Here is a 27948-nt window from a genome sequence, read left to right on the forward strand (position 1 = left end):
GAAGATTATTTGGTCAAAATAATAGTTTTTAAACAATAGACAGTGAAAAAAATTAGGAAACAACAGACAGCGTTGCATTCGATTCTTAGAGGGTATCTCTGCATTTCATTTGAAGTGCAAAATTGACTTCCTGATGTTGCGTGTGAGAAAACTAGGTTACCCGTGCTTTTGTCGAGTAGCTACAGCAAGGTATGCATTCCGGGCAACTTTAATGCATTTTTAAACGTTTTGCCTGCTGGTCGGAGATGGCAGCCGCCCTGTTGCAAGTTCTGGAGCGGGCGGAGTTGAATAAGCTCACTAAAGGTGTCCAAAATAAACTGGAGAAGTTTGTAACGGAGCTCCAGAATGCTAACGAGGCTCTCAGGACCCAACAGGAGAGATTCAAAGCGGACAGTGGTACGTAGCTCAATTTAGTTGGAATAGTTTCTTGAAGTTTGTAAACTGCCGTGGATTCACTTAGTGGAGGCACTACATGCACTATATAAAATCCGTCTTCTGATGAATTTGGGAATACAATGTGTTGCACATGATGCTACCACCACCGGCTAACGAAAGCGACATGGCTAACTTTGGCGACAGGCATCTTTTATCAGAAGCTACTTTCAATTCGGCATAGTAAGCTCCTTCCTGTGTGTATATGACAACATGGAGTATATTTAGTTGCATCAACTATAATGATGCTTTTAGTAAACGAATTCATCAATATTTGTGCCACCAAGAAACTGATTTGTGACTTTGGACTTGTGGTTTCATGTTCATTGTGTTCCCCTACAGAACAGCAGTACTTTGACATCGATAAGAAACTTGGGGAGAGTCAAGAACAGATCTTGTCTGCCACTCGAGACCTGCAGACACTCAAGGAGGAAAATAAAAAACTAAGTGGGTTTTCACTCATAGGATGAGATGTATAATCGGTCCATTGTGACACTCATCACAACAAGAGTGCCCAAATGTTAACTTTTACATTATGCTATATAAAGGATGTTGTTTGTTTGTTTTTCTTTGCACAGATGAAGAGTTGAGTGCTCTGAAGGGAATTGACGGAGACACTCCTGAGGATAAAACTCAGCAGCAGGTATGGGTCAATAATATTTGAAGTTGTATAAAATATGTGACGCTATGTCTAAAATATGTCCGTCTACGTGTATCGGAATGCAGCAGTACAAGTCAAAGTATGAGATTGAGGCGGAAAAAAAGGAACTGGCGCGGCTGCTGGAGAAGCGAACGCAAGAGGTGGAGAACCTGACTGGTATGCTTGTTCACATCACAAACCAGGGTCCAGTGCGTGAAGGGCCATTGCTGCACATATGCCTAATTGGATGGTTTTCAGTTTTTTTTGCTTGTAATCTTGTGCATTTTAGAAGATGTAAAGCGCCTGAATGAGAAACTGATGGAGACCAACAAAGTCAAGATGGAGTTGCAGTTGAAACTGGATGAGATCCAATCCTCTGAGGCCTCTGTGCAGGTATACAATAAAACAATCTTTCGTCAGAACGGAAGGCGGTGACTTGACTTATCACTTGAGCCGTCAACAAAAGTGCTCTTGATTGTGAGTGAAAATATGAAACCTAGAAACCTTTGGTTTAAACTGTAATAATGGAAATGTCCACCCTGTTATTCTTATCATGTGCCAGCTAATAATAACATGCTGCTTTAATGCTCAACTATCTCCTGGTTGTGCATGTTCCCATAGCACCGGGAGAAGCGCATGGAGCAGGAAAAAGAACTGCTGGATCAGAAAATTGAGTGGTTATCTGCGGAACTGAAGACCAAAACTGAGGAATTGCTGAGCAGTAACAGAGAGACGGGCAAAGAAATCCTGGAGCTGCGGGGTAGCCTGAAAAGCAAGACTGAACAGGTAACACACAAACGCTGGAGTTAAATGCATAAAGTGAGTCTACTGTGTAAAACGGGGGGGGGGGGGGGATCATCAAATCCACGATGAGGATTTGAAATTGGAATAAATCTAAATAAATATGCCTTTATTTTGTTTGTCACTTGTCCAAGTCCAGCCAACACGAGTTGTCCCTTTCGACACACTCACCCCTCACCTTGATGCTCCTCATTTGCAGTTTTTGCTGTACTTTCTTTTCGACATGATTCACTCTCATCCATCCACTGAGTGACTTTGGGCTCCTTCTGCAGGGTGCACTTGCTTGAGAAGGCAGCTTAATATTGCCTTAATCATTCGCTCGCCCCCTTGTGTTTGGCCGACTACACTTTGGACACAAAGCTCAATTAGACCTGTAGCTGAGCCTCCATTTTAAATGTCAATATTACAGATGATCTGGTACTGAATCTTGGCAGGCAAAATTATGATCACAATTAAATTAAGGTTAACTGTGCAGTCACGCTCTTGCTATCAAATGTAAAAAGACCAGAGCCATTTAATTCAATCAATCAATCAAACTTTATTTGTATAGCTCTTTTCATGCATAAAAATGCATGAAAATTAAATACTTCAAAAAATAGAGACCATATGAGAAAAAAGGGAGCTAATCCACGCTGGGTGACACCCGTCACACCTCCCAGGTGGAGGCCCCCCAAGAGGAAACACTGGCGTTAAAAAAAGGACATAGTAAATAAATAAAAGGCTTGAATTAAAATAAATTATTTATATATTGTTTGAATTACATTCATAATACATAAGATTTTACAAATGACTATATAATTATTTAGTATGTCAAACAAGTCGGACTCCACTTGACTTGCTACGTTTCTGGTAGTCTCCCATGTCATGAGGGTTTATGAAAGACACCGACAAATTACTTCTGTACTAAAATCCATAATATCCATATTTTTAAATAGCCACCATTTTGTTTTGTTTTTTCCACACATTGCTGTTGCAATTGCTCTTGCTAAAAAGTGTCATAAGTCAAGGTAAAAAAAAAAAAAGGCGGGGGGATTTTGAAGCACACGATTCTATACATGGTGGAGTATTTATACTATTGATTGTGTTTTTGTCAATAGGTGACCAGACTGGAAAGTCAACTCAGTTCTCTGAAGCAGTCCAATGAAAATCGGCATGAACGAGCCGAAGACCTCAATAACAAACTGAAACAGGTAGGTCAACAAATCGATACGTCAGCATGGTCCTTGAACTCCACATGTAAAGTATAGTACGTTCTTTTTGTCGGTAAGGGCTACTGAAAAAGCTCTGACTGTTTACTGCTGTTATCTCAACCTGAAAGTTTGGGTTTACATTTGCCTCAGTGGAAAAATTAATCTACATAGTCGGACAATACGGTACATGATAAATAATGACCTATGTGTTGGAAATGTGAAATGGGACCCAGTTTTCTTACTTTCTGTTCAACTCTCTAGGCTAAGGATGAACTGAGTGCCATGGAGGAGAAATACCGGAATGAGCTCAATGCCCATATCAAGTTGTCTTCTCTCTACAAGGTGTGAGACCTTGTAGAATCAACAAATGTGTACTGTTTGCTCATCTTTTCTAGGCACTTGTCCTTCTTAGTTACTAGTCTTGGATGTAATCACAATTAAGTTTTTCTCTTCATACCTGTATATGAAACAGTTTTTTATATACATCCCATTTTGCAGGGTGTAGCAGCAGAGATGGAAACTAAGAATCAAGAGCTGAACAGAGCAGTAGAAGAACTCGGCAAATTGGTGAAAAACACTGCTGAAGGTTTGATTCCATTTTATGCTTTTTTTTGCTGATTATTTTTTACTGGAACTTGATTGACCTCTCATCTCATCTGAAAATCTAGTGTGCGGAACCTTTCGTTTCTTCTGAAATGAAAGTTTTATGTCCACTTCAAAGCATTTGATGTACTGTACCTCCGCTGGAAAATGTGAAAAACCTGCATGTTTGTTGCGCAATTCCTCAACGTCTTCTCTCTTGTTGTGTCCCGATAGCTAACAAAATGCTGGAAAAGAAGGTGTCTGATGCAGATGAGCAAAAGGCCCATTTGGAGGCGGAGCTTCAAGAGAAGATCAAGAAAATGGAGAAAGACTTGGAAAATTCTGTGACGAAGGCCTCCGGCAAATACTGTTGTAAGAAAAGAGCACCACTTTCTTCTCGTTCTTTGAAGGAAATTTTTGTTTGCCTGTGGAAAGGTTCCCATTATTGCAAAATTGCCGGGATATAAAGGGTGGACATAAAGTTTGGGAGTCACTGCTTTCTCGTCAATGTAGTCTTTCTTGCCCATTGTTCTAAAATTTGTCGATTGTTTTCCTTGAGGTGCGCCCTCACTGACTGAGGAGCAGCTGGAGTCCATGTGTCCATCTGCAGCTGCCATTGCTGCCATCGTCAAGCCTGGAATGAAGTTCTTTGACGTAAGTTGAACAACAAGCGTGTCTTGAACCACCTTTTGAGTTTCCATATAGGCTTCTGTGAGATACGTTGTTTTATGTTTGAGGTACGTCATCATTCATTCTTGGAAATGATGGGCAAAAAACTGGAAATGCAATCTCATTGATTGTCGTAAAACCAAAAAACAGTCAAATGGGTGCTCAACATTGTCTTTTGCGCGCTACTGTTCCGTTGACTGATTTGCCAACTTTCTTTTGTCTGTGTGCTGTCAGCTGTATAATGCATATTCCGAGTGTGAAATTCGGCTGCAACTGGAGAAGCAGGAGACCAGAAGGGTGAGCAAAGTGTTGGATGAGGTCATCCAGGAGGTGGAATCCAAAGCGCCTGTCCTCAAACGTCAGCGAGAGGAGTACGAAACCATGCAGAGTTCAATGGCCTCCCTGTGGAATAAACTGGAACAGGCTCGAACGGTCTGAGATGTCGACATTCAATGCACACATTTCAATTCCTATGAAAATGAATAGGAATAACCGGATGTTTCCCTAAATACAACTGGTGTGTCCGTATTAGGAGATCTACCGTTTACAGAAAGAGAAGGACGAGGCCAAGCAACAGTGTGACAATTTGGAGAAGGACAAGCTGAGGACAGAAAGACTGCTGGATGATACATCCACCCAAGTACTTTGCAAATAGCCACGTACACCAAACACCCAATTGTGTTTCAAGCAGCCAAGCGCCATTATCATAACCAGCAAATAAAAAGTCACCTGTCTTGTAACACTTCATTTCTCATCCACGATTTGAATCGATAAAATAATTTCCTCAGCGTGGTATTACTTTTCCTTCCTTCCAGGTGTGTGCACTGCTAGTTGAACTTGAAGAAGCCCGAGGTCATCAGGTGACCAAAGACGATGGCGGTTCCTCGAATATTTCCGGCCAGGTCATCAGGCCGCAACAGATTTCCTTCCGCAGCGTGGAGGAGCTCCAGACGCAAAACAGAAGCCTGCTGGAAAAGCTTCGGATGCTCGAGGAAGAGAACACAAGGCAGCAAGCCCATGCAACATCTACACGGTAACGTTGCTATTACTACTTTTTTTTTTTTTTTAACTTTTAATGATGAATTGCTTGAAATGCCGTTACTCATAGCTGATGACATGTTAACGCTCCAAATTCCACTTTCTAGATATTTTAATTTCAAATAAGAGAATTACAACTAAAATGTTCCAAATGTTAAGAACTTTGTGTCAAAAATATGAGCCTGTTGTGTGACTGATGAAAGCACTCATCTCAACTCAACTGCATTTAATAAAACCAAAAGTAAATTGCGCAATCGTTCCACACATGCATTCCCACTATCATTGAATACGTGGTACGTTTTTTTAACGCTCTACGGCTGATGAACAATCTGCTTTAAATAAATGCTCCGAAATCCAAGAAACATCTGCCTGCCTGTTTCCTTGCAGTATCTCAGAGTTGGAGGCCGTTGAGGATAAACTTCAGAAGGAGGCAGAGCAGCTGAGAGAGCAGCGGAACCAACAGAAGCAACTTGCAGACTCCAACGCTAGGCAGAGAGACATGTACAAAGCCCTGCTAACGCAGAGCACCGGCGGCTTGAACCTGCCCTCTCAAGGTGACACCCAGAACCCCATTTCGGACCTGTTAATGGGTTTGAATAATTTGCTATGTATCTAATATGCAATAAGGTCAGAGAATGTGGCTGCGCAGGTGATTCACAAAGAAACAACAAATCACAGGTCACAGGTTTCATTGTACAGATTTGATCCTAACTTGACTGAGGTACTCGTGAATTTCTGTGAGCAACACTCGCATCATAATGTTGATTGTCAACATCCAGGCACTCCAAAACAAATGAGAGAATGAATCTTTCCTGAAAAGGCATAAATCCATTTGTTTATTTTATGCATTTCCCTCGGTCCAGATTTTTCGCCCCCTGCACCCACTCGGCTGTCAGCCCCAGTAACTCGGTCAACGCCTCAGAGAGCCGCCGCCGCCGCTGCTGAGTCTGCACAAACCGCCCAGGCTAAAGCCGCATTAAAGCAGGTAAAACGAACATTCTTCTGAATTGCCGTGATCAAGTGGTGTTAAAATCAAGCATGTGTTCAACTCAATGTGGGTCTCTGCTCCTCCAGCTACATGACGCCTTCACCTTGTATAAGAAAGAGAAGGCAGAGAACGACAGAATGTTGAATGACTCTCATGACAGACTGGAGCGTCAGCTGACAGAGGTTCGCTCCAGTAACGCCAGATTGACTTCTCAAGTGGAGTTCAGCAACAAGAGGTGTGAGCAAAATTGCAGTCGTGATTAATGTACATTATGAGCCATGTTCTGTTTTTTTGTGGGGGTTGAGGGGGGGGGGGGTAATGTCTCCATGAATTGCTTTGTTTGCTATCTCAAAACTCATTTATGTTCTTTGACTCTTTTGACTCAGCATGACTCAGACTTGATCTTAGTTTTACTGTCTTTTGCGCTCTACCGTCTTCGTTATTAATTTATTGGTTTGTTTATTGTTGTATATATGATATTTGCTCCATGCACAGCACTTTCTATACAGCGGTGGTTGTTTTAAAGTGCTCTATAAATACAGTTGAGTTGAGTTGAGCTGGATCGCTTTTTTATGGTAGGTATGAGATGCTCCAAGAGACCGTCACGGCGTTTCGTAGAGAGACCTCAGCTCTCCAGGACAGGAACCAAAAAATGTCCGAGACAGTCCTACGATATGAGCACATCATTCACACTATGACCCAGGACCTGCGGCAAGCTAATGAAAAACTGGCTCTTGAGGAGGTGAGGAACAGCATTCTGCACCCAATGTTCTGCACCCAAGATTGCGACACCAATTGATACAAACACGTTTCTGAGATGTGTTCCATGCTGAGAGGGCTGCACCCGTCACGTATCCAGTTTTTTTTGTCCCCTCGACTGCCATTGCACATGGAAGTGTATTTATGTCTGTAGGTGCGTGTAGAGAACTTGACTAAAGAGAGAGACATCTTAAAACAAGCAGAGAGTCGACTCAATCGAGAGAAAGAGGTCATGCTGGCAGAGCAACGGAACCAAAACCTACTACTCACCAACCTCAAGACCATACAGGTACCATCTTTCTGTTATTCTCATGTTTCCTCTTCTTTGTTTTCCAAAAAGTGTTTTCTAGATGTCTTGAGAAAAGATATCTGGCGTTCTGTGGTCAAAAGCCATCTCTATTTTGGGGCGCGCGTTTATGCCCCATGTATGCATTTGTGTCTCATTTAAACTAGCCCCACTGTATTGTCACTTTGAGGCAAAATTCAGAACAACAGAAGAACAATATTGTCAAAGATAGCCCGCTCACAAAAATTTCACACTTGATGGCAGGGCGGGCACATCAAAACTCGACCATTTGTAAACAGGCAAAAAGTCAATTTTCCATATGATCCCTTCAAATTCATTCTCATTTCTGGCTGCTTCTTTCTCTCCACTGGTGCAGTTAACGATGGAACATACAGACACAGATATCCGTCACCGACTCAACAGTAAGATTGAGAATCTGGAAACAGAACTGGCCTCGATGAAGACTCGGCTGGAGCAGGAAGTAGCTCAGAGACATACCCTTGGACGCAATATGGATGCACGTAACCCTATTTGCGTTTTAATATTCAACTTGAGCAAAGCTTGTGGACCTCAGTCATTTCGTCCATCTCCATATCCTGTTTTCTTCCATCCAGGCTCAGTTGGTAGAAGCTAAAAAACAACTTCAGACTCAAAACACCTTGCAGCAGAAGACAAGAGAGTTGTTGAAGAATTCTGAGCAGCAGGTGGCGGAGCTGAAAGTTCAACTGGGTTCCGTCTCATCTGAGGGTACGAGCACTCCAGTAACCAGGGCAGCAACTCTTCGAACACCCGTCAGAGGTAACAATTTCCTCTGAGTGAAATAATGCGGTGCTCTCGTCAATGTCATGGCCCTTTTCTTGAACCATTTTCCCTTCGATATTTTCAGTGCGCTCTCCGGTTCAAACCACTCAGCAGCCCGGCCCGTCCGAGCTGGCAGAAGTCAAAAGTAATCTAAATGCTGCAGAGGAACAGAACAGCAAACTAACCGAGCAGCTGACAAATGCTAATGCCACTGTTGAGCAGTATAGGGCTGTGGTCCTGACTTTGGAAGACAGTCTGAAGAATGAGAAAGAGGTAAAGTTGATGTCATTTCTTTTTGCGATCATGTGCGCGCACACATGCACATTCAGCCTTTTCTTGATGTCCTCTCAGCTACGTTTTCCTGTTGAGATGAGACTCAAGGAATCGGAAGACATCCAGAAGCAGCTGGAAAACAGAATTTTAGAGGTGGAGAAGAAAAATCAGCAAACGCAAGAGGAGAGGAGGAAGTCTTTGGACACACTTGAGAAACAGGTAGGTCTTGTCACACACACACACACACACACACACACACACACACACACAAACCATATAATAAATCACTTAACCCTTTAAGAAGAAGTGCAGTATAAAGCGTTCTCCTTTTCCAGGTGAGTGACCTGCAGCGCAGTTTAAAGGCCAGCCAAGCAGAGCAGCAGGATGCCCTGGAGAGAGCCGCTCGAGCTGTCGTTCTGGAGCAGAATGCCATACAGGAGAGCCTGCTTCAGGTCAGTAGTACACACACACACACACACACACACACACACACGCACAAACACTCATGCATTTCTCGTTGTGCTTGGGCACACTTGACCTTTACACGCCTCGCCTCAATTCGGCCCCACCAAAGCATTGGAGGAATAGAACAGGTCAAAGGTGAGTGTGTCCTCGCAGCAGCATCTTTTACAGCTACCTCATTGTATTCATCGATTTTGATTCGTCATTCTCCGTGTTGTCCCGTAGCACGCAATGCATTGGAAGAACGTCGCTTCTTTGGACTTGTCTGCGTACCCATATAACTCAATGAGACCGCTCACCCGTTTTTGACGAAATCAAGTAGACTTGTGGTCAGTTTTGCGTATCCGTTTTTTGCCAGTTTTACCCAATCAAAATTATTAATTATTCTCAGACCAAGCAAGCTGGTGAGGCTCAGGCTAAGTACGAGCGAGAGCTGATGCTTCATGCCGCAGACGTGGAAGTCCTCAAGGAGTTAAAGAAAGCATTGCAACAAGAGGCGGAACGGAAGAGAGAGATTGAAGAGCAACTGAACAAGTCCAACTCACTCTTAGAGGAAAAAACGACAGGCTGGACAACTTTGGAGAAGCAGCTGAAGGTCGGAGGAAGGACTCTGGAACTTTTAAGAAATTTAGTTTTAGTTTCTAACACTAAATTTCTTCCAATACGATGCTGGAAACGGTCGCCGTCACTCATCGGTATTCACTTGGACTCCCTCAGGATGAATTGGCTCGTCAGAGTTTGCGTGGTGAAGAGCTAGGAAGGCAGAACGCTCTCCTGCACCAACAAATGGATGAAATGGCCGCAAGGAGTCGTCAACCGCAGCAACAGCTTGACTTATCATTCAATGAGGAAGGGAAGACGCTTGAACAGATCCAAGAAATACTAAGGTATCGTGGCGTAACCCACACAGCAAAAGGTGGATGAGGAAGAGGGTTTCCATCTGACCTTTTTGTGAGTCGAATGTTGAACTTTGCTTTGTAGCAAGTGGGGGAAATTGAAACATCTCTGCATGATTTAGGTTTGTACGGAAAGAGAAGGAGATTGCCGTGGCCCAAGGTGAGGCCTCTGAAGGCGAAGCTCTCCGCTACAAACAGCGAATGGAACACCAAAACCGGGAACTTAAGGAGCTTCAGGAAGCTCTGAACGCTGAGAGAGAGAAGCTGCAGGTAGGAATGGATGGATGGGTCAACAAACTTTTTGGAACATCTCACTTATGATCAAGAGTATTGCCACTGAGGAGTAAATGGACACAAACACAGATCTTGTCATGCCGTCAGGCCGCGAGGAAGACCCTGGCTCAAAAAGAGGCTCAGCTGAACAACATGGGCGATGTCAGCACTCTCCAAGAGACCAACAAGATGCTGAAAATGGAACGAGAGCAATTGGAACAGGAGCTACAGCAAGCACAGGCAAAAGTAAGCAGTGTGTGTGTGTGTGTGTGTGTATCTATCTATTCTTACATATCTATCTATCTCTCTCTCTATCGATATATGTATATCTATGTCAGAGCTCCTACTCATTTAACTTTTATTTATCCAAGTAAGGCAATTGAACAGCTTCTCAATTGCAATGCTAAACTCTCCCAAACAGCACCGATTGTTACAAAATCACATTTGAAATTTATGTAATGATCACATACCGATTTAATCCAACTTTCTAGATAAGAGTTTCATTGCCCGTCTTGATTTCCTGTCAGCCTGATTCTAACTCGTCGTCCTTTGTTCTTGTGTCAACCAGGTGAAGAAGCTGGAGTCCAACATTAGCCCCCTCCATGAGTCAATGCATCATCTCTCTGACAGAAACGGTTCCCTGCAGGCTGACAAAAGGTTGTTAGAAGAAGACATAAAACACTTGAAAGCCAAAGTACAGGTAGGTCTTGACCCTGTCGCATAAACGTATTTCCTGGATTCCTAATAATGGTCTCTCTCATTGGATTCACCAATCGAGTGACTTGCTGTGAAATCCGGGCCTGCTTAATTGAACACAAAGCTGGGACAGTCGCAGAAAGCCACGATGACTTCATGAATCGTAACTGGTGGCTTCACAAATTGTGCCCGCTCCACGTTGCTACCATCGATAGATGAACAAAGATTTTGTGATTTAAGACATACCGGTAATCATATTTTAACAAGTTAAATTGGATCATTTTTTTTCAGAGCACGCTTATAATCTTTGACCGCCACCACACCCTAGTTTGGAATCACTGACGAGCTATTATTGACACATACAAAGCGGCATTCCGGCCACACTCAATCTACACTTACTGAAGCCTCTGCTCTTCATGTCCTTGCACAGAACTATGTACTTTTAAAAAGGCATTTTCTTCCACTCCTTGTCCACAGCAACTTGTTAGCCAGCAGAAAGATGGCGATGTTCAGGAAAAACAAAAAGTCACCGCCGAGAGAGAAGCACAGCAGAAGCGTATCTCCCAGCTGGTTGAAGAGACAGCCAAGCTGAAGACTGAGCTGGCCAGGTAAAAACAACAACAAAAAAACCCGCTAGAAACATCAGACCATTCATTGTCAGGATGCCAAGAAATCAAAATGCAAAACACATTCAAAGCACTAGCAGGATCAAACCTTAATACAAATCAGCGTTTGGAATTGTGAAGAATTAAGAGTCAATGATTGCACTCTGCCAAATGCAGATCACTCTGATCGGTTATTTGCAAGTCCGCCCAGCAGAAAGCCTGCGCTGGCCAATGATGTTAACGCTCTGGCAACCCCAATCGGTCAACGTATAGAACGCCCATTCCATTGGAGCCCGATGTGCTCGTTTATTAGTTTCATTTGGTCCTGTTCTATAAAGAGAATTACAAGTAACCGAGGGCTTTGCATTGTGCTTTGTTTTATCTTTCCCATGTGTGTAAATTCATTTGAGTAACGTTTATTGGAAAATATCATTTCTGATATTAAAAAAAAACATTGATACAAATATTAAATCAATGGCAGCGATCGCCCACCAGAGTCGAAACTTTACACCCCACACAAGATAGTTGAAAAAGTCCTCATTACATGTTAACCTTCCCATCTATGTTTGCAAATGTCTTTTTTTTTTCTTTTTAAAATGTCATAAGCAATTTTTAAAAAGTAACTTAAAAGTAATGAGTAGTTTATTAATCTACACCGATGTTAATATTGTCAAGAAACGTATTACTCTGAAATGCAAGTAACCAGTACGATGAAATATGTTCTGATCCCAGATCCAGCACCAGCACGAACTCGGCGCAGTCTCAAGCGAAAAGCCTGAGAGAGTCTGTGACCCGCCTAACAGCGGAGAGAGACGCACTGAAGAAAGAAGTGGGAACAAAAAACAATGACATTCTTGAGAAAAACAAGACCATCTCGCAGGTGAAAAAGATCGGGCGCCGCTACAAGACGCAGTATGAAGAGCTCAAAGCCCAGCACGATAAGGTTTGCAGTTTGTCGCGTTGATTTTTAATGTCGTTGTTGACGGCTGCGATAAGACCTGATCTCTTCTCTTTCCCCAGCTGGTCGAGGAGACTTCGGCTAAAACGCAAGGCGAAACAAGTCCGGTGCAGCAGCAGGAGCTCACGAAAAATCAAGAGGAACTCAACAAGGTCAAAGAGGAGCTGGCCTCATTGAAAGCATCCATGCAGGAAGTAAGCACCATGCAGCCGCCGCCAAAGAGGATATGCGCTCGTTTCAAGGAATTACAACATGCAGAGATGTAGAATTGTATGATTTCATCAGCGTTAAATTACACAGCCCTTTTCTAAAAAAACATAATTCAATAAAGGTGAGACGGGGCTCCGCGCAGAGAGTTATGAAATAAATGACACCTGATGGCATTTTTCAGTGTGTTTTATGTCGAATGTTAGCCAGGAACTATGACAAAGTGAATCTTTGTACAATGCCGAAGTTTAGCCCGAGCTGTTTGCCGCATGTGTACAAGCGCACCTGTGCTCAAAAATAATTTTCCACCCCCAACATCAAAACATCTGTAATGTGTTTTTCACAATAATATGGATAAGCCGTTCAAAAAAATGGAAGGATGATGTGAAATGAGTAGCAAATGATGTTAACCTGTTTAGGAATCATGGTTTCTTGTATAACGGGCGGCCCGGTAGTCCAGTGGTTAGCACGTCGGCTTCACGGTGCAGAGGTACCGGGTTCGATTCCAGCTCCGGCCTCCCTGTGTGGAGTTTGCATGTTCTCCCCGGGCCTGCGTGGGTTTTCTCCGGGTGCTCCCACATTCCAAAAACATGCATGGCAGGCTGATTGGACGCTCTAAATGTCCCTAGGTGTGAGTGTGGGCGTGAATGATTGTTCATCTCTGTGTGCCCTGCGATTGGCTGGCAACTGATTCAGGGTGTCCCCGCCTACTGCCTGAAGACGGCTGGGATAGGCTCCAGCACCCCCCGCGACCCTAGTGAGGATCTTTTTTCTATTCATGACTGGGTTTGGTTCATAGACCCTTAAAGTAGTGGGAAATTTCTCCAGAGTACATAAAGCGCGGATCTTTAATATGCTGATGAAGCCGGAGTGTGGGGGTGCCAGTAAAATTGGATTCCTTTTTCCAGGCCAAAAACTCAGAGCAAGAGCTTCAGAATACCCAAAAGGAAAACCAACAGACCAAGGAAAAGTTACAGGAGATCCAAAATCAGTTAACGCTGAACCAGAATCAGCTAACACAGGTATTGTAACCACAAACTTATTTTTGGTTTGAGCAGGAGGTGCAATCTGTATCCTTCAGACAAGTACAGAGGGTCTGTTTTGTTATGTTTGTTTTTTAAATACAATGGCTTGCAAAAGTATTCTGTCCTCTTAAACTTTTTAATCTTTTGTCACATTTCAGGCTTCAAATATAAAGGTATAAAATGTCTTTTTTTTTTTTTTGGTGCAGACTTAACACCAAGTTTGACAGAGTCCTGAAGTGGAATGATATTCACGCTATATTTTAAACTTCTTTTCCCAAAAAAAAGAAAAGTGGGGTGTGCAAAACTATAATAATAATAATAATAATAATAGATTTTATTTATAAGCGCCTTTCAAGACACCCAAGGACACTTAACAATAACAAAAAACACAAAATAATACGGGTTGAGCAGCGGCAGCCAAAACACTGTATTAACATTCTGTAGCTCTCCGTCAAAGTGGGCAAGACCACCTTTTTAGTCTTCTGACATTAAATAAGCATCATGAACCATTTCCATTGTTATTTTTGTTTCGGTAGACTCAAGCCCAGTTGTCTCAAACCCAGACACAGTTGCAGCAGAGTCAGAAAGAGCTTCAACAAGCAAAGACCCTCACGCAGCAGGTACAGTAAGCGGCGCTTCCCTAGAACATCGGCTGTCCCGATTCCCTCAAAAATGGGACGCTTTTAGGAGTGTTGATGCATAGCCAGTTTTACATGGAGACTTGTTTGTCCTTTCGATTGAAATCATTCCGACCGGAGAGATCTGGTCAACCCGTTTACGTGTGACGCGATCTGTTTCGTTCTGCCATTTGCGTGTACCGCCACATTAGTCGGCACAGCCGCGTGATGCCCAGAACGGTGTAAAGATCACGGCATGTATCAAGATAGAGTTCCGTCATCCGTTTAGCGCAGGAGTTGTGATTGTTTTAACAATTTTATGAAGGCAACAGATGGATTGAAAACAATTTACAAGTCGTTTGGAACACGTCGTCCCGGCACAGACGCGTAAAACGACGCCGGCGCTACGCATTTACATCAAGGCAGAGCATGAAGCGGACCGAACGCAGCCTGGCCATTCCGATGAAACTGTCTCCATGACGTTTTGTCCGGATCGGCAAAGGAATACGCCTCCCCTGTGAACACGAATGAAATCGCATTTGGATACGGCCTTTTTGTTCCGATTGAGTTGTTTATATGCAGCATTTTCATTTCATTTGGTCACTCGGTTTCATTCGAATCGGAATATAAGACTCCACGTAAACCCCGGCGAGTGCTATTGAGTTTCCTCAACATGAATCCACAGTCGTCATCCCAGACTATCGGTCTTGATTGCAGACACAGAACCAACTGAAATCGGCTCAATGCCAGGCTCAGGCCCGTCAAAGCCAGATTCAGCGGATGCAGAAGGAGCTCCTTCAGACTAAAGACTCTCTGCAGCAAAACCTTACCAGTCATAAAAAACTCCAGGAGACACACCAGCAGGATATAAACAATCTTAAAAGCTCTTTGAGCCAAGCAGAGAGTCAGGTGAGTGACTGTGTTCCCCTCGGTTTTTATTGTCCGCTAGCATAGTGGTCCCGAACCACTGGGCTGTGCACATATTAAAATAAACAAACAAACAAAATAAAAATGTTTTGTGTCTGCTTGCTTCTCCATAGGTGTCTCAGCTACAAGGCCAGGTGGACACTCTGCATAAGGTAAGGCATATTCTACACCAGTGGTCCCCAATCACCAGGCAGCGGCTCAATCCAAAGCGGCCGGTCCGAATGGATGAAAGACTAAAAAAAAAAAAAAAAAATATATATATATATATATATATATATATATATATATGACAGTACTTCCAGTTTATTTATTATCCAAGGCTGAAAAATATGTTATTATTTATCTTAAAATTTTTGTTTCCGACCCGCGAGAATTCTGCTCTTGTATGAAAAAAAGTTTGGGGACCATTGTTGGAAGAAGATTGCGGTGTGCTTAAAATCTAGAATTTCCGACTTTGTTTGTCAGATGATGTCTGCTGAACAAGCAGAAAATAAGCGCCTTCAAGAACAGCTACAGGAAGTCAAGCAAGCCAATGAAGCTCTCATAGCGGCGCAGACGATCCCGGACCAGAACTTGTCGATCCACGCCAGTGATGATCATCCCGCAACGGACGCAAATCAGCCATTCCAAGTGGAGCTTGAACGACTCCGACAGGAGGTGCGCTTTTTGGCTGTCGTTTGAAAGACGTCAACTGAATGCGATTGAGCCCAATGATCTCTAACGCCTCGATGTGCTTAAAACCCCCCAAAACAAAACAAAACACACATATCCATTTCAATCACAGTGTTTGGAGTAATGTGTCATGCTTGGCTTGCAGCTTTCTGTAAGCAAGAACAAGGAAGAGAAACTCAGACAACAGATGGCTGACAAAGAGATGAAGACTAAGAAAGCCTTTGTCGGAGCCAAGGCGAAAATCAACCAGCTGAATTGTAGGTTCCAACTGTGCACTCAAACGTAATACTGTATCCTAAGCTGCAATATACCGGCACGCTTTTTTTTCTTTATTCAGCTGCAAAAGAGAATCTGAGCAAAGAGGTTGAAGACCTCAAGCAGTGTAAGGAGGAACTGGAGGTGAGGATGAACGCCATGAAGTCACAGTATGAAGGAAGACTTCTGCGGCTTGACCGAGAACTGCGGGAGACTCAAACTCACTCCGAGCCCAGAGAGGAATCTCAGGACCAGACTGGGTCGAAGGTAATCCAACCTGAACGTTTCACAACCATGCACGTGTCGCCGGTCTTTTAAATTACGAAACGCAGCAATCATCACGTCGGCGTCATTGGCTCTTGAGTTGTCATTTCAAGTTGGCTCTTTACTTAGGTGGGTGATCAGAACAGATCTGGAGACCAGAGGCAGCTCTCTTTGAAGAGTCCAGCCCAGGACCGCAGCAGGTGGGTGACTTCTGGATTCATTGCACGGCTGCAACTGGTGTTCTGTTTCAGCTTGACCAATACGACCTTTCCGAGCCTCCGGGATCAAACCAAATGACCGATCGCCAACCTCCCATTTGTTCCTACAGTCTTTCTACGTGTACTGTTACAAATAATGCCGATAGTTGTTTGCAGAGTCAGACATAAAAATCAGGCAACCGCTGTCATGTTAATGCAGGAAATGACAAACACACTCCCTGAGTGAGTACGGAATGAAAGTTGTCATCCGTGCAGCTCATTTTTTGTAAATCATCGTAAAATCAGTCACACACTCCCTTGTCTAAAAAGGTACAATGTAAACTTGCGGGCTAATTCTCTGTTGCTTAATATTGGCGCTCAATCTTATTGTCTGAACCTCACGTCTGTGCCGCATCTTTCCCGCGTCAACCTGTTCACGTGGTGACCGCTGGCTTCTGGTCACATCTTTTTTTTTTCCCCCCCACTTTTTTGAGAGAGAATGGGCACTGCAGTTTCTCAGGTATTCAAATAAACAAAATGGTTTTCTAATACCTTTTCAATATTTGGCGAACAGCTCGAGCCTGTCTGAACCGCCGACCGCCAATATCCGCCCCACCCCGAGTGCTCCATCTCCGAGCAACAAACCGAGCCCTTCACCTGCTAGCAAGTCAACGCCCCGTGCCAGTATCAGACCTATGGTTACCCCAGCAACCGTCCCCGTGCCAACGCCCACCGCCACCGTTATGCCAACCACACAGACTGAAAGCCAAGAGGGTAAGAATTTTTTATTATTTTTTAAATACTACTACTAGGAGTAGACATTTCCTTGGACCCGTAACCTGTAACTGATGGCTAAACAACGGTCCTCCCCCGACGTGCAAGTGGAACTGAAGAGTGCTGAGGTCTCAAGTATTCGCAATGCTTCTGTTTGTTTTCGCAATGCTTCTGTTTGTTTAGTGTTGATGACTACGGGAGCCGCTGCCCACACGGTCATCTCCAGTCTTACCGCACCCGCATCCATAACGCAACCGAGCGGCACGCAGGCCACGGCATTTGTCCAGCCCACTCAGCAGCAGCAGCAGCAGCAAGCGGCATCTCAGGACGTAGGCAGCAGCGTAGATACAGAACGGCCGTCGACATCCTCTGCCATCGGCGGAGCACGTAAGCCGCAGTGCGATGCCTCCAAGCGTTCCCCTCGTCCTCAAAACTGCGCCTGCAAAGTGGCACGCTGTCGCACCGTCGTACCAAAGCGCAGCAGCGGTTCTATAAAAGCCCCGTAATGGCGCGCAATGATTTTCTGTTTGACCACAGCGAGTTCAAAGCGAAGTAGAGAGGACGATCTCGAGGAAGACGACATCAAACCAGAGAGTTCTCAGGCCCCTTCGACCGCCAAAAAGCTCCGACTGAGACAAACGCTTGGCCTGCAGGTAAATGCAGATCTCCCGATTACCTCCTTGAGTTTCTTTGCCGTCCAAATGTCAAAAAGTGCTGCGTTAAACTTGCGTCCCGGCCAAACCTTTGGCCGTTGTCTCGTAGTTTGTCTTCCATAAGCAGCTCGGTTTCCAATTTCATTTTTGTGATTTGAATTGTTTCGAGAATATCCCAATTAGCCAAGCCAACATTTTAACATTAACATTGCATTGGTTACATTGGTGAAACGTGAAAAGAATCGTAAAAAAAAAAAAAAAAGCTGACATAGAAAATCAAACCAGGGCGGTTGCAAGTGTTTTTTTTTTTTTGCTATCCTTTAACGTTGAATTAACGCTGTCGCAGATGGAAGGTGATGAGGAGATAGAAGATCTACGGGATGAAGGTGAAAGACAAGATTCACCCGACAACAGTCAGGTCAGTTGACAATGTTTTCAAAGAAAGAATTCCTTCCGGAGTTTCCGAATGTTTCAACTCCAGCTGTGACCCGACACATTTCCGTCTACCCTTGTTTCCTCCGACTTGGTGTCGCATTCTGTTCTAGTAGCAGTGGGAATTTCCCGCCAAGCCCGATTATTTTCCCGCTTGATTGGATGTGATGGGCTAATCACAAGGTTTGCACTATTTGCGCTGTAGGAGCTTCCAGACGATTTTCCCGTCATCCCCGAAGATGATGACATAGAGGCGGAAGGCATGTCCCAGTCGGTCCCTTCAGATCGGACGTCCCCTCAGGAGTCAGGTCTGACTCGTGAAGTGATTGTTATCGACACAGACAGCGAAAGCCGTGAGAGCAGAGGAGAGAAACCGGAGACCACGGGTGCGGAGGAGGAAGAGGAGGAGGAGGAGGAGGGTGAAGAAGAAGAAGGGGAGGAGGAAGAGGAGGAGGAGGAGGAAGAGGAGGTGCACCCCTTTTTTTTCTTCTTGTCCAAACCTATCCAGATCTGTTCTCAAAGCGCTACTTCACTTTTAGTATAAGGCGGAGGGGGCAGAGGAGGAGGAAGATGATGATGATGATGAGGAGGAGGAGGATGGCGATGATGCAAGTAGCGCCGCTATGAAGAGAGAAGAGGAAAGCAGCGAGGAAGATGGGAATGCCGAAGAAGACGGACAGCAGCCGTCCGTTCCCGCCGGCGCTGAGGAGGATCATTCCCAGGGTGCCCCTGAGCCGTCCCGCGGCAGTGAGCGACGTGAAAAAGGGTTTTGGGTTTGCTCCTTCCTCTCGCATTCCCTAAATGCGTCGGTCCTCTCCTCCAGGTGACGCCGGCAGCACCGGCGAGGCGGAAGCCCAGAGGGAGGCCGTGCACGTCCCCCCGACGTCCTCCCCGTCCACGCCCTCCCCTTCCACTTCTTCCCTTACGCTCCGCCTACCCCAACCCCGAAGGCCCCCGCACTCCCTCCCCCCACGACTGTACATCCAACCCCCAGCTTCAGAGCTCGGCCCCCCCCATACGCAGGTAAACTTGAAACCTCATTGGCATATTCAATTCATAGCAGGTGTCACACTGTTGCATAGCGCACAGTGTGGCCTGGCGGGCAAGGGCCCGCCCACATACTCCCCAACAAAAAATGCATTTGAAGTCGGGACAAAATATGTGCATGCTCTTAGGAACCATCAAGTAAGAAGCACAGAGTAAGCGGTGAGGTTTATTTTGCGTCTTTGTGTGTGTGCTATCCACTATCCAGAGACAGTCCTCCCAACTCCGACGACCATCGGTAGGTCGAGGACCACAGCTGACGCCAGGGATAGGCAGTATGGTAAGCCGTCTGAGTCGCTGGACTGTCTGGAGCGTTACGAAGCTTTTTGTTCTCACGTCTGTATTGGCTTCCATGTTCTGCCGCTCCGCACCGGCAAGCCAAAGTTCAACACGTGTAAGATGGGCGGATGTTCAACAAATGCCTCCATTGGCTGCTCCCGTTTTGCAGATTTTCATGACTGGGGCAAACAATGAGGACTGTGACACTAGGCCCAAAATGGCTCCATCAGTCAATGTGCCACTGCACTGCCGTTGAAAGAGGGTTGTTTTTGTTTGTTTTTTGTCGACCTCGCAAAACAGAAGGACATCGTGTTCACAAACTCTAAACTTCGCGCCGTGATGCTTTAACGTGTACTTTTTGTGTTTCAGCAACATTTCTTTGACGATGATGACAGGATGGTTCCAAGTACTCCGACTCTGGTCGTGCCCCACCGTACTGACGGCTTTGCTGAAGCTATCCAGTAAGCAGAGCTCGGCGCTATTTCTTGGCCGGATAGCGCTCGGATCGCCACATTGATCGCCCGTGTCGTTCTGTCACCTCAGCTCTCCTCAGGTTGCAGGTCTGTCCACCAGGTTTAGATTTGGACCTCCCGAAGACCTGCTCCCTCAGACTTCGGCATCGCACTCGGACCTGGGGCAGCTGGCCTCTCAAGGAGGTAGCGCGCAACAAATGACACCTGCCCAAAATATAACTCCAGTCCGTTGCGTGCGGTGCACTTCTCCGCCCGGTCAGCGGACAAGTTTCACCAAAATGTTTCTTGTGCACTCCAAACACGCTTTTGTGCTCCAAATGTCCTTTTCTGAGCTTGTAATTGGAGTGCAAATTTAATGTTAGACTGTCGCCTCTTCCTACTTGAAAACGACCACGTCGACTCGTGAGCAATTCATACATTACTGCGAGCCATAAGTGAAGAGAGGATGTCACATGGTACGTGAGGCACCAAAAAAAAGCAACCAAACTAAGGACCAGTAGAGCAACCTGACAAACGCCTCAACTGATTTGCAACCAAGGAAGCACATTAAGCCGCCATTGCGTGATTAGGTCTGGGCATGTACGAGTCCCCGCTGTTCCTGGCTGCTCATGATGAGGACGGAGGAGGAAGAAGCGTCCCCACGACCCCTTTGCAGGTGGCCGCACCCGGTGAGGGACACGCGCACGTCCGCATACGCGCATTTATCGCGGCTCGTCAAAAGAACGACTTGACGTTGTATCTTCACTTTGTGCGCCAGTGACGGTCTTTACGGAGTCTCTGCCCTCAGACAGTGGCGACAACATGGCGTCCCAGTCTGTTCCCATGGTAACTGCCTCGACTGGGATGTCCACACCGGGCGATGATGTAGACGAGGTGTTCATGGAACAAGAAGAAGGGTGAGCTACTTTTAGGGAATTTTGGAGTGCGCCTCATATCTATAACTGCTCTTTATCATCTTTGTATCTTTCAGTCCACCCGCCGAGGCTTCTTTGGACAGCCGCGCCGACATGGAGACTGCGGGACAGCAAAGTGAAGATGCGTCACTTCCATCCACCAGTCAAGACGCTGACTCCTCCACAATTTTCAACACGTTGTGCAGTAAGATGTTTGGATAGACTCATTCGTTGTCATGAATTTCGTCCCCCTAAAAGTGTAGGAAGCGTGCCACCGGGTGACGGTGAACATTTGCTCAGAGGGAAACGTTGGGGACGACCATCTGCTGTGTTTACAGACAGCGGCGGCGTCACTCAGAGGCGCTTGGTGACCACTCAACATGTGATGAGCACCCCGCTAGGCAGAGGAAGCAGGGCAAGGGGCGAAGGACGTGTGCTGATCAGCCGCCGAGGTAAGGACATGAAGTGCTTTTCACAGTTCGCATGGAATCGGGTAGCCGTTCATTTTAACCGCAATGCCGAGACATGCGCTCGACAGAAATCCATATTTCTTCTATGCTCTAAAACCTTGATTTTCCCCCACCTTGGCGTTAGGGACACTTGGTCGATCAAGAGGAGGAGTGGGCAGAGGGAGCTCCATCTAAATATCACTTCGCCTTTACCTGGACCACGCAAAAACAAATCCATAATGCTGAGCAACGTATCTGAGTTTTTAAAACACTATTCACAAATACGTCAGATCACATTTGGGTTTTGTTATTGTACAGTTTGTGGTCATGGGATGCCGGTCTCTGAGCCAGTCCCCCCCCCACCCAATTGTTCAATGCTTTTCCAGTCATGGTGTTGTCATTTTCATCATTCTTTTTTCTCACTAATACCACATTCTTATAATAAAGTGAATAAGAAGAAGAACTGTTGTTGAACTCAATAATGCTTGGTTTTGAAGGTAGAGATGTGTGGTATTTGAAGCAAACATGTTAAGGAAGTTGGTCTTTCCAGTTGCTACCCCTTCTACCAAACGTTAAATGAGTTTTCTGCTGACGGTGAACGACATCGGTGGAGTGACCCAACAACGCGGAGGTGCTAAGGACGGACCCGGATGATGAGCCAGCACCAGAAACTCACCAAAGAAAAAACAGCAGGGAATATACTACATATCAATCTTAATCATAATCAAGAAGAAAAAAATGCATAATGGGTTTATTTTGTTTGGCACAGAAAAGAACACAGGAATGCTGTCGAGTGTGGAAGGATCCTACACGCTTGTATTACTCACCCTCCGAACATTTTGTAAGAACAGAGCTGGGGTGATAGGGATGGAAAATCCATGTTTATTCTCAGATTAAAATAATTATGAAAACATTTTGCCAAATTGCTTGTGTTTAGGATTTTTACAAAATAATCAGCACTTGGGTGTGTGTATTTTGCAAATCAAAATACGTTTTTAGCCGAAAAAAGATGACCATGTATAGTAAGGCATTTTTAGCCCGAAAAAAACGACATAGTATATAGTAAGGCGATTTTTGAACGAAAAAAACATTGTATAGTAAGGCGTTTTTTGGCCCGAAAAAAACGACATAGTATAGTAAGGCGTTTTTTGGTGAAAAAAACCACATAGTATAGTAAGGCGTTTTTAGGCCGAAAAAAACGACATAGTATATAGTAAGGCGATTTTTGCCCGAAAAAAACGACATAGTATAGTAAGGTGTTTTTAGGCCGAAAAAAACGACATAGTATAGTAAGGCGTTTTTAAGCCGAAAAAAACGACATAGTATAGTAAGGCGCTTTTAGGCCGAAAAAAACGACATAGTATAGTAAGGCGCTTTTAGGCCGAAGAAAACGACAGCGTATCTATAGTAAGGCGTTTTTAGCCCGAAAAAAACGACATAGTATAGTAAGAAGTTTTTTGGTGAAAAATACGACATAGTATAGAAAGGCGTTTTGAGCCCGAAAAAAACGACATAGTATAGTAAGGCGTTTTTAGCCCGAAAAAAACGACATAGTATAGTAAGGCGTTTTTAGCCCGGAAAAAACGACAGTATAGAAAGGCGTTTTTAGGCCGGAAAAAACGACATAGTATAGTAAGGCGCTTTTAGGCCGGAAAAAACGACATAGTATAGTAAGGCGTTTTTAGCCCGAAAAAAACGACATAGTATAGTAAGGCGTTTTGAGGCCGAAAAAAACGACATGGTATAGTAAGGCGTTTTTAGCCCGGAAAAAACGACAGTATAGAAAGGCGTTTTTAGGCGGGAAAAAACGACATAGTATAGTAAGGCGCTTTTAGGCCGAAAAAAACGACAGCGTATATATAGTAAGGCGTTTTTAGGCCGAAAAAAACGACATAGTATAGTAAGGCGTTTTTTGGTGAAAAAAACCACATAGTATAGTAAGGCGTTTTTAGGCCGAAAAAAACGACATAGTATATAGTAAGGCGATTTTTGCCCGAAAAAAACGACATAGTATAGTAAGGTGTTTTTAGGCCGAAAAAAACGACATAGTATAGTAAGGCGTTTTTAAGCCGAAAAAAACGACATAGTATAGTAAGGCGCTTTTAGGCCGAAAAAAACGACATAGTATAGTAAGGCGCTTTTAGGCCGAAAAAAACGACAGCGTATATATAGTAAGGCGTTTTTAGCCCGAAAAAAACGACATAGTATAGTAAGAAGTTTTTGGGTGAAAAATACGACATAGTATAGAAAGGCGTTTTGAGCCCGAAAAAAACGACATAGTATAGTAAGGCGTTTTTAGCCCGAAAAAAACGACATAGTATAGTAAGGCGTTTTTAGCCCGGAAAAAACGACAGTATAGAAAGGCGTTTTTAGGCCGGAAAAAACGACATAGTATAGTAAGGCGCTTTTAGGCCGGAAAAAACGACATAGTATAGTAAGGCGTTTTTAGCCCGAAAAAAACGACATAGTATAGTAAGGCGTTTTGAGGCCGAAAAAAACGACATGGTATAGTAAGGCGTTTTTAGCCCGGAAAAAACGACAGTATAGAAAGGCGTTTTTAGGCCGGAAAAAACGACATAGTATAGTAAGGCGCTTTTAGGCCGAAAAAAACGACAGCGTATATATAGTAAGGCGTTTTTAGGTGAAAAAAACGACATAGTATAGTAAGGCGTTTTTAGGCCGAAAAAAACGACATAGTATAGTAAGGCGTTTTTTGGTGAAAAAAAACACATAGTATAGTAAGGCGTTTTTAGGCCGAAAAAAACGACATAGTATATAGTAAGGCGATTTTTGCCCGAAAAAAACGACATAGTATAGTAAGGTGTTTTTAGGCCGAAAAAAACGACATAGTATAGTAAGGCGTTTTTAAGCCGAAAAAAACGACATAGTATAGTAAGGCGCTTTTAGGCCGAAAAAAACGACATAGTATAGTAAGGCGCTTTTAGGCCGAAAAAAACGACAGCGTATATATAGTAAGGCGTTTTTAGCCCGAAAAAAACGACATAGTATAGTAAGAAGTTTTTGGGTGAAAAATACGACATAGTATAGAAAGGCGTTTTGAGCCCGAAAAAAACGACATAGTATAGTAAGGCGTTTTTAGCCCGAAAAAAACGACATAGTATAGTAAGGCGTTTTTAGCCCGGAAAAAACGACAGTATAGAAAGGCGTTTTTAGGCCGGAAAAAACGACATAGTATAGTAAGGCGCTTTTAGGCCGGAAAAAACGACATAGTATAGTAAGGCGTTTTTAGCCCGAAAAAAACGACATAGTATAGTAAGGCGTTTTGAGGCCGAAAAAAACGACATGGTATAGTAAGGCGTTTTTAGCCCGGAAAAAACGACAGTATAGAAAGGCGTTTTTAGGCCGGAAAAAACGACATAGTATAGTAAGGCGCTTTTAGGCCGAAAAAAACGACAGCGTATATATAGTAAGGCGTTTTTAGCCCGAAAAAAACGAAATAGTATAGTAAGGCGCTTTTAGGCCGAAAAAAACGACAGCGTATAGTAAGGCATTTTTAGCCCGAAAAAAACGACAGCGTATAGTAAGGCGTTTTTAGCCCGAAAAAAACGACATAGTATAGTAAGGCGTTTTTAGGCCGGAAAAAACGAAATAGTATAGTAAGGCGTTTTTAGCACGAAAAAAACGACATAGTATAGTAAGGCGTTTTTAGCCCGGAAAAAATGACATAGTATAGAAAGGCGTTTTTAGGCCGGAAAAAACGACATAGTATAGTAAGGCATTTTTTGCCCGATAAAAACGACAGTATAGTAAGGCGTTTTTAGCCCGAAAAAAACGAAATAGTATAGAAAGGCGTTTTTAGCCCGAAAAAAACGACATAGTATAGTAAGGCGTTTTTAGCCCGAAAAATACAACATAGTATAGTAAGGCGTTTTTAGGCTGAAAAAAACGACATAGGTAAGGCGTTTTTAGGCCGAAAAAAAGGACATAGTATAGTAAGGCATTTTTAGCCAGAAAAAACCGCCATAGTATAGTAAGGCGTTTTTAGGCCGAAAAAAAGGACATAGTATAGTAAGGCGTTTTTAGGCCGGAAAAAACGACATAGTATAGTAAGGCGTTTTTAAGACGAAAAAAACGACATAGTATAGTAAGGCGTTTTTAGGCCGAAAAAAACGACATAGTAAGGCGTTTTTAGGCCGAAAAAAAACGACATAGTATAGTAAGGCGTTTTTTGGTGAAAAAAACCACATAGTATAGTAAGGCGTTTTTAGGCCGAAAAAAACGACATAGTATAGTAAGGCGTTTTTAGCCCGGAAAAAAACGACAGTATAGAAAGGCGTTTTTAGGCCTGAAAAAACGACATAGTATAGTAAGGCGCTTTTAGGCCGAAAAAAACGACATAGTATAGTAAGGCGTTTTTAAGCCGAAAAAAACGACATAGTATAGTAAGGCGCTTTTAGGCCGAAAAAAACGACAGCGTATATATAGTAAGGCGTTTTTAGGCCGAAAAAAACGACATAGTATAGTAAGGCGTTTTTAGCCCAAAAAAAAACGACATAGTATAGTAAGGCGTTTTTTGCCAGAAAAAAACGACATAGTATAGTAAGGCGTTTTTTGGTGAAAAAAACGACATAGTATAGTAAGGCGTTTTGAGGCCGAAAAAAATGACATGGTATGGTAAGGCGTATTTAGCCCGAAAAAAAAAACGACATAGTATATAGTAAGACGTTTTTAGCCCGAAAAAAATGACATAGTATAGTTAGGCGATTTTTGGCCGAAAAAAACGACATAGTATAGTAAGGCGTTTTTAGGCCGAAAAAAACGACATACTTTAGTAAGGCATTTTTAAGCCGAAAAAAACCACATAGTATAGTAAGGCGTATTTAGCCCGAAAAAAACGACATAGTATAGTAAGGCGTTATTAGCCCGAAAAAAATGACATAGTATATAGAAAGGCGAATTTTGGCCGAAAAAAACGACATAGTATAGTAAGGCGTTTTTAAGACGAAAAAAACGACATAGTATATAGTAAGGCGTTTTTAGGCCGAAAAAAACGACACAGTCTAGTAAGGCGTTTTTAGCCCGAAAAAAATGACATAGTATAGTCAGGCGTTTTTAGCCCGAAAAAAACGACATAGTATAGTAAGGCGTTTTTAGGCCGGAAAAAACGACATAGTATAGAAAGGCGTTTTTAGCCCGAAAAAACGACATAGTATATATAGTAAGGCGTTTTTAGCCCGAAAAAAACGACATAGTATAGTAAGGCGTTTTTAGCTAAAAAGAAACGACATAGTATAGTAAGGCGTTTTTAGCTAAAAAGAAACGACATAGTATATTATGTCGTTTTTTTTGGGCAAAAAATGCCTTACTATACTATGTCGTTTTTTCCGGCCTAAAAACGCCTTACTATACCATGTAGTTTTTTTCGGGCTAAAAACGCATTACTATACATGGTCGTTTTTTTTGACTAAAAACGCCTTACTATAACATGGTCGTTTTTTTTCGGCTAAAAACGCCTTACTATACATGGTCGATTTTTTTCGGCTAAAAATGCCTTACTATACATGGTCGTTTTTTTCTGCAAAAAACACATTTCTATACGTGGTCTTCTTTTTCGGCCCAAAACGCCTTCCTATACATGGTCATTTTTTTGGGCTAAAAACTTCTTACTATACATGGTCGTTTTTTTCGCTAAAAAAAGCCTTTCATTACATGGTCGTATTTTTCCGGCAGAAAATGCCTTACTATACATGGTCGTTTTTTTTTCAGCTAAAAACGCCTTGTATAAAACCCCTTTTTATACATGGCCTTTTTTTTCGGCCAAAAACGCCTTACTATTCACGGTCGTGTTTTTCGGCTAAAAATTTCTTACTATACATGGTCTTTTTTTTCGGCCCAAAACGCCTTACCATACATGATCGTTTTTTTTGGGCTGGAACGCCTTTCTATACATGTTCATTTTTTTCGGCCCAAAACGCCTCACTATATATGGTCGTTTTTTGTGGCCAAAAACGCCTTACTATGCACCGTCGTTTTTTTCGGCCCAAAACGCCCTCCTTTACTTGGTCATTTTTATCGACAAAAAATGCCTTACTATACATGGTCGTTTTTGTGGCCCAAAAAGCTTCCTTTACATGGCCATATTTATCGGCAAAAACGCCTTACTGTACATGGTCGGGATTTTTTTCGGCAAAAAATTGATCAGCGACATGGGGATGGCTTGATAAATAAAAAATAAAGCGATGCTTTTTCTTCGTCTATGGGCCATTCTGGCAACGGAAGTTTTGTCAGCATTGGTCCCGCTGTCACTCACGGGCATATCATTGCAGACTGATGAACACTATTTGAAATTGTGAAAAATATCAGTCTGGATTTTTAACTTCCTTCGAGTGGCATTTCGGAGTATGAGCCCATTACTCTGACAAGACGGTCACATCGGAACCTGTACAGTCAGAACGTGTTAACGCGTATGTTTTACCC

General features: G+C 43.5%; 1 protein-coding gene across 3 annotated transcripts; it reads left to right on the top strand.

Annotated features, from left to right (window-relative positions):
* The first annotated feature begins 150 nt into the window (after positions 1-150).
* LOC147194879 (nucleoprotein TPR-like) lies at positions 151-21973 on the top strand. 3 transcript variants are annotated; one of them, XM_086128498.1, is made up of 55 exons: positions 151-396; positions 775-879; positions 1011-1075; positions 1159-1249; positions 1362-1465; positions 1694-1858; positions 2971-3063; positions 3325-3405; positions 3562-3649; positions 3880-4017; positions 4205-4299; positions 4549-4746; positions 4847-4954; positions 5130-5347; positions 5740-5906; positions 6216-6337; positions 6427-6575; positions 6920-7082; positions 7254-7388; positions 7762-7902; positions 8000-8183; positions 8272-8459; positions 8538-8678; positions 8795-8911; positions 9313-9516; positions 9639-9808; positions 9940-10087; positions 10199-10336; positions 10659-10790; positions 11264-11394; positions 12124-12334; positions 12412-12543; positions 13465-13578; positions 14118-14201; positions 14916-15107; positions 15239-15277; positions 15591-15782; positions 15943-16054; positions 16135-16319; positions 16446-16516; positions 17088-17287; positions 17471-17674; positions 17825-17940; positions 18287-18358; positions 18578-18841; positions 18912-19128; positions 19196-19395; positions 19625-19696; positions 20065-20156; positions 20239-20351; positions 20738-20836; positions 20926-21064; positions 21139-21266; positions 21400-21513; positions 21656-21973. In XM_086128498.1, the coding sequence occupies exons 1-55, from the start codon at positions 246-248 to the stop codon at positions 21703-21705; spliced, it is 7542 nt and encodes a 2513-aa protein (XP_085984624.1). In that variant the 5' UTR covers positions 151-245; the 3' UTR covers positions 21706-21973. The 3 variants fall into 3 exon arrangements, with proteins under 3 accessions (XP_085984624.1, XP_085984626.1, XP_085984625.1); XM_086128500.1 differs by having other exon boundaries at positions 20956-21064; XM_086128499.1 differs by having other exon boundaries at positions 18912-19119.
* The last annotated feature ends 5975 nt before the right edge of the window (positions 21974-27948 follow it).

The sequence above is a fragment of the Hippocampus guttulatus genome, chromosome 14 (assembly GCF_054856545.1).
Source record: "Hippocampus guttulatus isolate MCC_2025c chromosome 14, RoL_Hgut_1.0, whole genome shotgun sequence".
NCBI classification, from domain to species: Eukaryota; Metazoa; Chordata; class Actinopteri; order Syngnathiformes; family Syngnathidae; genus Hippocampus; species Hippocampus guttulatus.

Bases quoted from the DNA above. Each gene is read 5' to 3' on its own strand.
- LOC147194879 (XM_086128498.1), top strand. From the start codon at position 246: ATGGCAGCCGCCCTGTTGCAAGTTCTGGAGCGGGCGGAGTTGAATAAG. The intron at 3,650-3,879 runs GTTTGATTCCAT...GTGTCCCGATAG, and splicing joins GGTGAAAAACACTGCTGAAG to CTAACAAAATGCTGGAAAAG. The intron at 4,300-4,548 runs GTAAGTTGAACA...GTGTGCTGTCAG, and splicing joins CTGGAATGAAGTTCTTTGAC to CTGTATAATGCATATTCCGA.